The 13,776-nt window shown below is 34.7% G+C and overlaps 1 protein-coding gene across 2 annotated transcripts; it reads left to right on the top strand.

Annotated features, from left to right (window-relative positions):
• Window positions 1–1,001: 1,001 nt before the first annotated feature.
• Window positions 1,002–9,505, top strand: LOC129281828 (uncharacterized). Of its 2 annotated transcripts, XR_010296542.1 has the most exons (6): window positions 1,002–1,445; window positions 4,182–4,275; window positions 4,804–4,845; window positions 6,418–6,499; window positions 7,168–7,846; window positions 8,091–9,505. XR_010296542.1 is itself a non-coding variant. In XM_054917754.2 (5 exons), exons 1-5 carry the CDS (start codon window positions 1,425–1,427, stop codon window positions 7,259–7,261), a joined length of 333 nt encoding a protein of 110 aa, XP_054773729.2. In that variant the 5' UTR covers window positions 1,009–1,424; the 3' UTR covers window positions 7,262–9,505. The 2 variants fall into 2 exon arrangements, 1 of the variants encoding a protein (XP_054773729.2); XM_054917754.2 differs by having other exon boundaries at window positions 1,009–1,445; window positions 7,168–9,505.
• Window positions 9,506–13,776: the final 4,271 nt, after the last annotated feature.

Below are 13,776 nucleotides of genomic sequence, written 5' to 3'. Positions count from 1 at the left end.
ATAAAAGTCAAACTGGTTTTGTAAAGTGGCGGGAATGCAGGGGGATGCAGTTTTGCCACCTCGGGGTCTCCAAAAAGATATATATTTTAATAAAGTTAAAATATGGATTGAGGTAGGATACATTCGTCATGATTCATGTGCCAAAGTTTCATTAAAGCAGTAACCTGAAAAGCAATGTCTCCTGTAAATTTTCCAAGAGAAACAAATTAGAAACAAATAAAACAAAATTAATAGTGTTTTGCCGATACCGAAATGCATTTTGTCCGTATGTATCATAGAATACGGTGTGGCAGACACACCAACAAAAGCGATACGAGAAGCCGATGTAAGCTATTGTGTTGAGATTATGTTATCTCGAATGACATACCATTGATCGCTTTATTGTCCGATTCGTGAGTGTGACTGTGACATAGAGATTGTTTTGGTCTCGTTTAGCGCAATATCACGTCATACATTTTGACATATTTGCCCTCTTTCTAAGCAAATTAAGACACTAATACTGTCATGAAGCATATCGATGTTTTCGCTAATATATTCTCTTCCATGTAGAATGTTGACATTGTGTATTAGTTGCTGTTTTTTAAAAGCAGTTCAGGATTCATGAAGAAATACTCTGTTTTTAATTATAATTTGCATAATTTATGTAAATTAGGTAATAATAAACAAGGATATCCCAAATATTTTATGACAATTTTCTTCCCTTTCTTACCCTAAGTCTTTATTTCCAATTTTAGGGCAGTTCTGGTTAAATATATATTCTGAAATACTTGTTTTTACTATATCGGCATAATATGCAAATTTATGCAAATTACTTGCTTATTTGCATAGATACAGCGTGTCTCTTTGGATGAATCTTTTTCTTTTGAATCAAAGGAACATTTGTGCCAAGTGGGACATTTGTACTAAAAAATGCAGCGTTCAACCTCTTAACAAGTCTACTAATAACGAGGGTGGAAATAATACGCGGGGTCGGCTCTAATACAATAGAATGAAAAGAGCCCAGTTTCTGTTGTGCGAAACGAACCTGTAAAAAGGAGTATTTATATCCACGGCAGTGCGGGATCGACTCATGCATGATTGGTGTTTTAGAAGGTTGCACAAATTGACAAGAATAATGGAGTAATATTGATGGCTGGTTGGTATTGCTGCATACATAATGATAACATAAACTGTTGTATTTACATGCTCATCAAAACACATTCGGCATGCACGAGGCAGTCACTGTGATCAGAACGCTTGGTACATGAAATCTATAATCGTCGATTTTCCGGGCGATTTTCGTCACTGAGTTTTGAGCCTTGAGGCAAATTTGTGATCGGTCTTGAATACTGGCCTTGAATCCTTTTTTCTTCAATGAAAGTGACCTTGATATGAGAGGAATCAAACCTTGATTGGTTGAAAAAGTGACAGTCTGCCTGTAGAAGATGATGTCAGGATTTCAAATGGTAAGAGTCATTACTATTAATCTATTATACTCTAAATATACTATAATCCACATTTGAAATGAACTGAAAAGTGCTTGATTTTGTCAAAAAGTTTGAGGAATACTAGTCTTGGTGGATCTAAAATTTTACAGTGAGTTGGAAACCTGTATCTGACGTGATATATAATGCAAATCCTATTTTGAATTAACACTTAGTATTCAATGCTTCGTGCATCCTGGGAAAACAAATATTAATAAAATTCCCATATCACCCTGTGTGAGATCGTCATTGTTACGATAGAAAATATTTTATGGTGTTGATTATTGTGGTATGATTCATTGTAGCATTCTCACACGCATTTATTGTTTGTTTATCTATTGGTGATCTAGTCACGAATAACAGTTGTTTTCATTTCGGTATATAAATTGGGGGTCCATCACATTTAAAAGGTGTGTACTATGGGAGGCTATTTTGGTTTTTTACGATAGTGGAAGATGGGGGATTGGCGCTACAGAGGGGCAGGGGCGGCAATCCCTATGATTTTTCAAGTAGCAAAGAAAAACAAAAGGAGGGGGGAAATGTATTATAGAGACGTTTGGATTGAGCGAGTCTTTAATACATGAATCCCTCAAATGGGGGGGGGGGGGGGTGGGTGCTGCTGGTCTCCCCCACCCCCTCCCCGGTCTTTTTAACATAAAAATCTAATTTCGGAATAGATTTTGACGTTAATACACAGCAGCCTAGAGAAAGGTATCGTATTTCACTCTTTTACCTTTCCTTTTCCTTCTTATTCTCTTTTTTTTTCTTGGTCGAGAAACTGTTTGGTGGGCCATGTCCCCCATGCCTCCCATCTTTACGACAGTGCTAAAAGGCCCATTTGGAACTACAAGTAAATGCTCATGATTCGATATTATCTACAAAATTAATGATTGGAATATATGAATTAACAATCCAGTGAAGAATGAATTAATATAGATCACAGGACCTTCATTGCCGATTGTAAGCGTTAAAATGAAAGAAACATTACTTTCCAGAACTCATTACCTATGCGTTTGTCAACCTACCTGTAAATATTTGTCATTCCAAATCGAAGAATACAACTTTGACTTTTGTTACGTAACTCTGTGTGTCTGTTTGACAACCTAGACCTTCACAATGTATGCTCACTTTCTAACAGGTAATTGATAGTCAGCCTCTTTTCCGAGGACGTTCAGAGCTATAAGCCTATTTAAAAAGAAATATATAATTAAGGTGTACTTTAAGTAGAAAATGATATACCCTAAGGCTTTATATATTTCTTATCTGATTCTTGTCGAATTTATAAACAAAAGTAAGCAAAGTAAATGAATCCTACTGTTTATTCTTTAGATTGAAAGTTAATCTAATAGATTGTGGTTAGAGACCAATCCAAAATTTGATCGAAAGTTTCAATCGAATAATATTGAGTTCCAAATCTATTAGAATGAAAACTTCAAAACAGCTTTGGATTGGTCCCTAATCGCAATCTATTTCAATCTAATGAATTAAAGGGTATCTGAATGTAAATTGTCAGATATGCATTATGAATTCTAATTAATGGCGATTAAACAAAAAAAAACAATCATAACCTTATCATTAATAGTTTAATTAATCTATAGTAAGCTAGGCTATGTCAAACGTGTTCAAATTTTCCTCCACTTCCTACACAGTTAAATCACTATACATGCAGTGTTCGTTTGGTTCTCTTTAATTCTACTGAAAATAGGGAAAATAATGAGCGAAAAGGGTGTATTTTTTCACATCTTCTTCACGACTTCTCCACGAACGTGATAAATTTGAAGGACCTCAATTGTTCGTACAAAGGAGTGTTTTCATATCGTCTACTCTACAACAATGCACCCAGGAAAAAGGAGTTGTATTTCTTGGATAGACCAAGGAGCTTCAAACAAAGCTCCTCGGATAGACACGACATTTGCTCTGGCGACAATTGTTCTGGGCTTTATTTCGTCTAAGATAATTATAGGGTTAGGGCTGCATTTGGGCTTTATGTTAGGGGCTAGGTATAGTTTTAAATCCAGAGTTGAAGTTGGTCATTCCATTAGCGTGTGGAATTTACATTACAGCGGAGCAATTGTCACCGAAGCAAATGTAATGGAACCGGAAAATCAAACGTAAGTCCCAAATGTGTGCATCTGATTGGTTGAAAAACAAATCGCGATTGATTTTTAGAGTTACGTTTGATTGTAACCTTTTCTGCAACGGACTCATGAGGGTTTTTTTTTATGGTTTGTTACTTATTTATATAACAATCATGAGTATCATTTTATTCATTTTCATTTTCAGCATTTAAATCATGATCCTCCTTCGTATTATTTTCTGAATCCTCCTTTTCACAATCAAATCAATATTGTTTCTTATCGCCATTCACTTTGACTCCTTCTCTACAACTTTATGTACACCATCAATAATAACAACTGAGACCACTGGAGTTCTGGGGGCACTTGCCCCCTCCCCAAAAGTATACGACCATGAAAATAAGGAGAAAATTAAAAAAGGTAAAATGTACCTTAATTTTCTGAATATCACGTCAAAAATTACCCCCAAATTGGATATTCATCTGATAATAGATAAACATTTTTCGCTCGTTCGCGACTTTTTAAAAAGATATTTTGCCACATACGCCACGATGTACCTCTTCCTTTTTTGTTGGCCTATTATGAAAATCTAACCTCTTTTACGTTTCATAAAGTCAATTTTTTTTTTCTTCTGTCCATTCAGATGATGTATGCCAACAAACTTGTAGAGATGGTTCCCCTGATAACAGGCATACTGATAATACCTACATGCTATGGACAAACAGAGGATAACAACGGTGAGAATAATCTTGATAAAAATGGCGGTATTGTCACATTTAGCATCGGATAAAATCTGTTAAAGTCATTTTCTTTAAGCATCCAGTTATCGATATGACAATAAGCAGAGTCCTGACGTCATTGTGACATAGACCGTGAAAATACAAATCTAACTTGGTTAATTTAATAGAAAATTCACATTCATTCATTTTATTAATACCTTTTCCATAATTTTGAATTTAGTTATTTATATCAATAGGAAAGAGGAATAAAAAGATTTAATTTGATTACTTGAAAGAATTAAGTCGGTTAATTGAAAGAATAATCACATACACTCAGGTCATTTACCTATTTATATCAAAATAATAGAAGAAAGAAATTCACTTTAAATTGCATGTTTATTCATTAAACATTTACAACCATTTTCTAACACTTTCACAAAAATGACAAAAGTAGAACAATTTTTCCTAAAATTTCTTACATAATGTCATTTTCAAGAAAGTTGAAATCTTGATGATTATTGTTGTGCTTTTTTGGTATCCTAATAGTTTCATCGGATAGTCAAATCGACACTCCACCATACCTATATTGTAAGTATCATGCTCCTCTTTGATTTTGAAAATATGTATTTGATATTGCAACAATATACCTTATTTATTGCCAAGTCACATTAATATATTTTTTTTGCTTTCTGAAGACAGTAGAAATTATTGTAGGCCAACATAAATAGCGGTGACAAAATGTTTTTAAAAAAAAGACAATTTCAACCAGATCAACACTTGATTTGGCGTTTGGTAAATCTAGTTTGACCAACATGTTAGTTACAATTTCCCAATTGATTATAGTTACAGCCATTTTAATAATAATAATAATAATAATAATAATATAGGATATTTATATTGCGCACATATCCACCTTGTTAGGTGGATATTACCAACGTAATAAAAACATTTTGCCCCTCATTTTGCTTATTAAATGTTCCGTTATATTCCTGTTCAAATTTGGAGTCGAATTAATTTTCTAATAGAGTATCGGTTAGTTATTTCAAAATAATATATGACCAATAAAATAAATTAAATACATCAACATCGCATGAATGAACATAATGATTTTTATTTCACACAGGGGCGTATTTTCGTTTGGGGGGCAAAGCCAAAAAGGGCACTTATATGTCAAAGTGGGCATTTTAGTGCAAACGGAATTTTTCACCATGAGATTATCATCTGCGAGAATTAAATGTGTATTTTGTAGTAATTAAGTTGAGCAAAGCCATTTTGAAGTGATTTCTTATTGAAAAGATATGTAGTAAGGCTCATTTGCGAGCGAGCGGTTTTGAAAAAAATTCAAATCTGAGGTTGTAAAACCCGCTTTTGGCCTATTATAGCGCTAATATCTGTTAAAAGGGCATCCTTGCGAGATGTTGCAAGCGCGAAACGCGAGCTCAAACTTTAGACATTTCATATGTAATAAGACATTAATCTTTTTTATACTCTGACCAGAAAAGTAACCTCTTAAAGACGGAATTTAGTGACTCATGAATAGGATATATATCTCACCAATTGAATAATGCGAGCGCGAAACGTGACCTTAAAATTTGTGATATTCCAACCTGAAAACTGGTCATTCTATGTATTTTTGAAACCAGGAGCAGAATGAGTACCTAAATAAACAATGATTGATGCGAGAGCGCGAAGCGCGAGCCACAAATTTTGTGATTTTCTAACCTAAAATGTATTATGTTTTACTTCGTAAATGGTATTTCATTATGAAAAAGGGCCCCTTTCATTTTGAACAAAAAAGGCTTTTTCCTTTAAAAGCATTTTTTTTTTCAAACCAGGAACAGAATGAGTACCTTACTGTCTTACAGAACAGTAACTGATGCGAGAACGAAACGCGAGCCCTAAATTCGTGATATTCCAATCTGAACACTGGACATTCTAACAATGCTTGTAATCATGAACAGGATGAGAACCTTACTAAACATTAATTGATGCAAGCGCGAAGAGCGAGCCAAAAATGTGTGACTTTCTAACCTAAAATGTATTATTTCTACTTCAAAGAAGGGTATTTCATTTTGAAACAGGGCAGATTTCTTGATTTTGCCCCCCCCCCGGTTCCACCGCCCCTGCTTTTCACATTTTGTCTCATTTCTTTACCCATAGTTTCGGATGGATTAATCATCGCTCTATCTGTCATTGCTGCAATCATCTTCATTATTCTATTTATCATTATCTTCAAGGTGATGTAAGTAAAGAAGGCAACAAAGGGATATAAATGTAACTTAAGAAGGTTTTAGTTAACACTAATTGAAAAGTCTGTCATGTTTTATTCCTTTTGTGTATCCCTATTACATTTTGATTCCAAATTCATTCAAATATTTTTGTTTTTTATATACACATTACACTCATTAGAAACCAAAGAAGACGGAATACAAGGGCATGGTTACAAATCAATTATAAGTGATAACTGCCCCCCCCCAAAAAAAAAAGAAAAAAAAAAAGAAACGTGAAGAGACTTATAGGATATACTCTTAATTGCTTTCCCCTTCTTATGGCGGGGGGGGGGGGGGGTAAATAGAAATTGTACCCAACATATAAAAACAGCATTCGCTGCATGGGTTGTAAAACGACCCATTGTATTTTTTTTGTTTACAATAATGTACAGGGGAGAGCCAACGTCACATTGGATCCGCTCCATATATATTTGCAATGTCGTCACTGTTCCCCGCAAACTTACCATGTTCCAAATCCCTTTTTTACGGATCTTTGCTGTGAACATCAATTTGCATCTATTGCATCATAGTAGGCCTACTTCCAAATATTTTGTTAGAGACTAAACACAACTTAAACTATGATACTTTTTATTTTATTTTTCATTTTTCTTTCTTTTTTCTTTCTTTTTTGGAATGAAAGGTACAAAGTGGAGACGGCTCCTCCACCAGTACAGCAGCGACACGGGATCTCCGAAAGTAGGAATTTAAGACTTGAAAATATGTCGGGAGTTTGAATAAAAATCATGTCAACAGAGACGAACAAAGCTGACAATCCCGTAAAACAATGGAACATGCATCTGAAGGCGATATATCCCGAATTTAATACCAAGAATCGGGATTCGGACTCTGCGATTGGGAGCCATGTTGATTTTACAACATTATATCCCTGGAACAGGAATCTGATAATATTGATGATGTTTGAATCCGAGTGTCGGGATCAGAATGGAAAATGAAAGAAGATGATCGAAGTAAAGAATGTTAACAATCACATCAAAATGGTCTGACTCGAGACTGCAGTCATGGCTTATATCGAAATTGATCCGTTTTAAGCTGAAATGAAATTATCAGGAATTAAAGATCGGGGAAGCATGCATGTCAATTAAAAACGACTCGTCGGATGTTTTAGCCAACAAGGTCTGTCCGATCCTACAGTTACCATAGTTTAGTAACAATCATAAACCATAGCGTCTCAGCCAATCAGAATCTATATAGGAAAGTTGTCAAATCTGAAATTTGACAGACGACAAAGCGTACAGGTGAAAGGCTCTGCATGTGCCAAAACAGCGTATCGACTTTGATTCGAAACTATGACTTTCCAGGTAAACTGTTACAAATGCTCTACCACGGAACTCTTCTCAACTTATGCATTGATCGCTTGAGTACCTTCATAATTAATAACACTCTTTTGCTGTCTTTAGCACTTGCCAATTATAGAGAGATGTTGATAGAGGGACATAAGTTGTTCTTAATCTGAAATTTGACAGACGACAAAGCGTACAGGTGAAAGGCTCTGCATGTGCCAAAATAGCGTTTCGACTTTGATTCGAAACTATGACTTTCCAGGTAAACTGTTACAAATGCTCTACCGCGGAACTCTTCTCAACTTATACATTGATCGCTTGAGTACCTTCATAATTAATAACAATCTTTTGCTGTCTTTAGCACTTGCCAATTATAGAGAGATGTTAATAGAGGGACATAAGTTGTTCTTAATCGGACTTAGCCATTATAGGAAAGTGACATTTCAAATAAAAAGAAGTAATTCCTCGAAGACCGAGGGAGATCTTCGTGAAAGATCTAGACGGGGAATTAATAAAGTCCAAAGACAACAAAATATCGATAGTCAGAATTAGGCAACTTAAATACTCATGAAAATTTTGAATATATTGAACATGATTCATTGGGCTGTTGCCTTGAATACTTAAGGTTTTTTATCATGCATATAGATTATATTTTGTATAACAAACTCATTAAAAACTCTTAAAATGCAGAAATAAATTGTGCACGAAAAACGATGAAGAAAATAGTTTATTATAGTAATATTATTATTATGGTAGGCTCAGGATAAATTTGGGCATGTGCATTTGTCTCCAGTGCGGCCACTTCTGCTTATTTTCAGGAGATTTGAATAAGGTTGTAGGTTTTCAAGGTTATTTCCAATAGTTGACAGATTTGCAGGTCTTTTATTATGTACGTGTATAATGTATTCTATATTAATGACGTCTACAGACTGACCAAAATATGGGCCTACACAAACTCTAAATAAGTAACTTAATGACTGCATTTTTTTACTCACAAATGATTTAAAAGCTGTTAATTTAGACTGTGATGCAACAATAATTAAAGGCTTATCGTTATTCTATGACACTAAAATCTCCTACAGTTCATCAAAACAACCCCGGCACAACCAATGATTAAGGATATTTAGATCTATTCCAGGAATTTTAAAGTAAGTTGGGTAAAATACAAGGGCCAGATAATATTAATGTTAATTGGAGGATAATTATTTCATTTTAGAAAGTGGAAGCATTGTTTGCCAATATTAGACCTCTGTCCATAAAGCGATTATTTACCAAATTCGGATCCTGGGTAAAATTTTTTTTTTACTGATAATGAAAAATAAAGTAAAAGTTAAATATCTATTAATCACCCCCCCCCCCCTATTAAATCAGTCTAATGCAATTTTGCCGTAAAATTACACTAGCGATAAGGTCCCGCTATTTTCGCTGCTTATTCGTCACCCCTTTGTCTTGTCGAATCTCCATTATTTTATTAAGGATCAGTCTTTTTCGATCTCACTAAGATAAGTGAAATCATGGGGCGACTTGGCATTGCTGCTCATTAACATTGTAGAACAGTTACGCTATTATACTATGTATATATTATTTTTAGAAAGTTATATTGTTATGAAATATATTGAGGCGATCGTTCTATCTGACATAGTTGAAATAAATCGCATTTTCAGGCTTATTAAGAGACTGGACAAGAGTGGTTGAATGTTATTTTTCATATTCATATAACAATGGTAGATCTTAAATTGTGCAACGACAATGAATGTACAATTTTTATAAGTGATATTACTCCCCCAAAATGTGTAGATGTTTGACTGATTGTGCGAAGTGTTTGAAGCGCTTCCCTTTATCTTTTGTTCTGTTGGGGAAAACGACGTATAAGACCCTGAACTCGGTCATGTGCAATCGACGCTGACATAATAACTGGTATACATATTTACCTTTTTTCTCACCTTGGCAAAATTTATTGTGAGGGCGCTCTTGTGCCAATTATTATTACGAGCATTTGATTTTATGGATTTTTTTAAACATGCAATATTGTTAATATCATAATATTATACTTCAATATTGTTACGTTAATTTACAATGTGATGAGGGGAAAGAAAGAGAGTGGGATGTTGAGATGGAGACTGGGTAGAAAGGAGAATGGAATATTGACGGGTGAAGAGAAACGATGGGAAGAGAAGGTATAATGGATGATTCGAGATATGGAAAGGAAAGGGAGAGAGGGGAATTAAGAGAGAGAGAGGGAGAGAGTTAGGAGAAAAATCGAATGTGACATGCTCAATTTTTTTTATTCGGTCTATTCTCCTTTTCTACAAGTTACTTACTTACTTACTCATTTATTTACTTAACTTTACCTATTACCTCATTCCTTTCTTTGTTTCTAGATATCCTTACTTACTTTGTTCCCTCACATCCTTAATCCATTTCTTATTCGCTTTTTATCCAACTTACTTGCTAACCTACTAACTTACCTGCTGTTTTCTTACTTACCTCCTTACTCCCTTTCTTTCTTTCACCCTTAAATTTTTCTTACCTCCTTAATTAATTTGCCTCTTTCTTATATCGTTTGTTACATATAAACCATCCTACTTACATACATAATTATTCACCTATTTATACTTATTATACCTCCTTACATATCTAGATTTTCTCCTTATCTCCGTACTTTTCTTACCTCCTTAATTAATTGAATTCTTTCTTTCTTATCTACAAACCTACTTACCTACCACTTACTTATGTAATAACTTACTTACTTTATTCATTTACTTACCTTTAACTTCTTACTTACCTCCTTACTTCATTTCTTTCTTTTCTCCTAACCTCCTTTAATTTTTTTTACCGGCTTAAGCTATTTCTTTCTTACCGACCAATCTACATACTTACTTTTTTTTGGCTGCTACTGCGACCATTGTACTGGAATCAATAAAGGGCAATATCGCCCTCTTACTTTACTGTTGAATAAGGTCATCATAAAGATTTTTTTTTTTTCAATTGTGCAGCAGCACTTTAAATGGATGGTTATTTAAAAAAACATATACGTTAATAAAGAGTAAATGTAAAGTATTGAAATTGTGATATTTTGCCTAAATACTTTGTCATATTTGATAGAATTCTGTCTCTCTTTTTCATAAAACTGTACGCTACTATATACCAACGCAATCAAGTAAACCTTATTCTGCATTACATTTTATACTGAATTCCCATGTTGCGTAAAACGTAGGTCTATTTACACACTTTTACTTTCTTCATCCTTTCTTTTTCTTTCTTTCTTTCCTTCTTTCTTTCTTTCTTTCTTTCTTTCACTCTCCCTTTCTTTCTTTCTTTTGTTTCTTTCTTACTTTATTACTATCTTACTTACTTTCTTTCTTAACTTTTTTTTGTTACTGTATCATACATCACAATTACAAGTATTGCATGAATCGCGCCTCAACTCTCAAGATATATACATGTGGAGTATCTTTTAAGCCCAATAAGAGTTTAGAATCGTTAACCCTATTTTTTAATGCAACATTGTACATCACATCATAATTATCTAGCATAAACAGCATAATCAGCCACTTTTACTGGCTAGATGCGTTTGTAATAAAATAACTACATTTCTAGCAAACTCCTTTGTGATTGAAATATGATTCAATATTCATGTCAGTCGGTGTCTTTCTATTATTTGTTTTGGACCTATTGCACGGGACCATTTGTCAACTCTCTAACATCTTTCGTTTTCTCCCCCATTCCAAGATCCTGTACTCCTTCTTTAACCCACGCCCTTCCCGCTATAAACCCTTTCATTACTTAAGCAACGGGGAAATCGAGCATTGACATTTGGAGGGTTAATCGATCCCATTATGTTAAGGTGTCGGAGACATATTATTGGATCCTACGCCCAATTAGAAATGAAAAGACGCTTCCATTGGATGCATTGTCTACCAAGTTGACGTCAAGTGTTTTCTTTAACACCGATGACTCTCTGACTTTTAATAAACATAACACGTCAGCTCTAAGGAGAGGTGTCCGTCCCTTTTCTAAAATCGGCCATCTCTTCTGAAGAAATCTGAAGTGGAAAGTTAACCCAAATATAGACTAAGTTTGAATAGAAGTTACAAACACACGAAAGAGAGAGTTTGGATTCATTTCGATTGAGGATTAGAAGTACAGATTCTTTTTGTTTTCTTTTTATAGAGAGATGACCATTAATTATACATTTTGTCTGTTCTATGACGTAATAATCGGAGGACTCTTTCAATTTGAGCATTACTAGCAATAATAAAAACATCTTTATTTATATTCAAGAAAATGTATAAGTATTTGGGGGGCTGGGAAAAATATACGCCTAGAGTTTGTCATTGACGACGATGAAAATTTAACTTCATGTAATAATCTGATGCACTGATCAAACGTGTGGAAGAAGAGATCCGGAGACAGATTCTAGACAGACTTTTCATTTTTTTTATAGCAGTTTCAGATTTAAAATGGAAATCACCATCATGATATTCTTTGAAATAAACAAAAATTAAAACGTAAATTTCAGGAAACGCTTGTCCTAAAGAATATGTAGTCTTATTTTGTAAGGAGATTCTTGGGGTATTTTTATATGCCATCGTTATTTTAATGGGAAATAATAAATGTAATTAATGATTACAATCATAGATTATGCAGAGGGAGAAAAGAGAAAGGGAGTGGTAGGAAAACCAAGAGAGGGAGAGAGAGAGAGAGAGAGAGAGGAAGGGGGGGATGATAAAAAATGCAAGAAGCTAAGGCAATATGAAAATTAGGTGTCGTCAAACAATTTTCTTTTGTGCTCGATTAAAATTGAGTGGGTTGGGCATTGTTTGGTGACAGCTCCATTTTTCTCTCCTTTAATCATTTCTCTCTCTCCTACCCACTTTTTACCAGCATTCGGTAAACACACATAAAGCCAAGCATTGCTTGTATTCATATCCCAATGCATGCAAACAGTGAATTGTTAGCCAGCCGTCTCGCTTCACTGAAGGAAAAAGTTTGAGGATAACAATAAAAAAAGTTAAGTTTCCCCATAATGAAAGCGGCGAAACAGGTTGGACCTGCTGTTTGCGTTGAGTATTTCTTTACAGCTGATAGTAGGGACCCAAAGTCGGGTTTGGAAGGAGTGCCAAGCGACGTCTCGTCAAGGGTTTCGATTACCAATTGGTCCAGACCAGGGAACTGTTATACAACTTGTGAAATGTGACGGCCCATTTCTGGATTAACCCAGTTCTTTTTTACTCATTTGTAAAACACCTTTTGGAATAGGTCGCAGTCCTGTTAACAAATTGATTTCACCGATCTTGCCAGGAACATTGCCTCAGTAATATTTACTCGGATTTGGTGGTGCGGTACACACCGTGGTGAGCTTTTTGACGGCTTCTTAAGCCCTTCTAGTTGTTTTGGGTGATTGTTCAGAAGTCTGAAGGAGTTGACGGATATTAAGAGGTCGGATCTCATCTCCAGCATGGACGTGTTTGGCCTGAGATCGGATAAGCTAATCTGATCCCTTAAAAAAAAACTAGTAACCAATTGCAATATTACTTCGGAGGGGCAGTCGTTCCCCATCAGTCTCCTCAAGAATTACACTGAAAATATATGGTAAGTAACGCGTATGAGTAATTACAATTCATTTAAATTAATCATAAATTCTGATATTGACATTAAATTCACTCTCCTTTATGTTCTAAATTACAATTCTTATACAACAACTTGTTATTGCTAATGGCTTTAACTTTATTATGTATCTCATTTCATTTTGCATGTCTTGTTCTTCATATCAACATATCATAATAATGTGATACGCACACCCAGGGGCGGATCGAGGATTTTCGAAAAGGGGGCGGCACTTTTTCCCAAGGAAAATTTGACAAGCCACAAAAAAGAAAGGTCCTCATTTGTGTATGAACGACATATTGCCATTAAAAATATATGCTGTGACAATCAAAGGGGGG

This window comes from Lytechinus pictus, chromosome 18 (genome assembly GCF_037042905.1).
Source record: "Lytechinus pictus isolate F3 Inbred chromosome 18, Lp3.0, whole genome shotgun sequence".
In the NCBI taxonomy this organism is placed as follows: domain Eukaryota; kingdom Metazoa; phylum Echinodermata; class Echinoidea; order Temnopleuroida; family Toxopneustidae; genus Lytechinus; species Lytechinus pictus.
Note: the sequence above shows the minus strand (reverse complement) of the source record. Positions and strands in the feature narration are given on the sequence as shown.

Excerpts from the sequence above, each read along its gene's own strand:
- LOC129281828 (XM_054917754.2), top strand. The coding sequence starts at position 1,425 with ATGATGTCAGGATTTCAAATG. Across the intron at positions 4,846-6,417 it reads CACTCCACCATACCTATATT|TTTCGGATGGATTAATCATC; the intron begins GTAAGTATCATG and ends CTTTACCCATAG. Across the intron at positions 6,500-7,167 it reads ATCATTATCTTCAAGGTGAT|GTACAAAGTGGAGACGGCTC; the intron begins GTAAGTAAAGAA and ends TTGGAATGAAAG.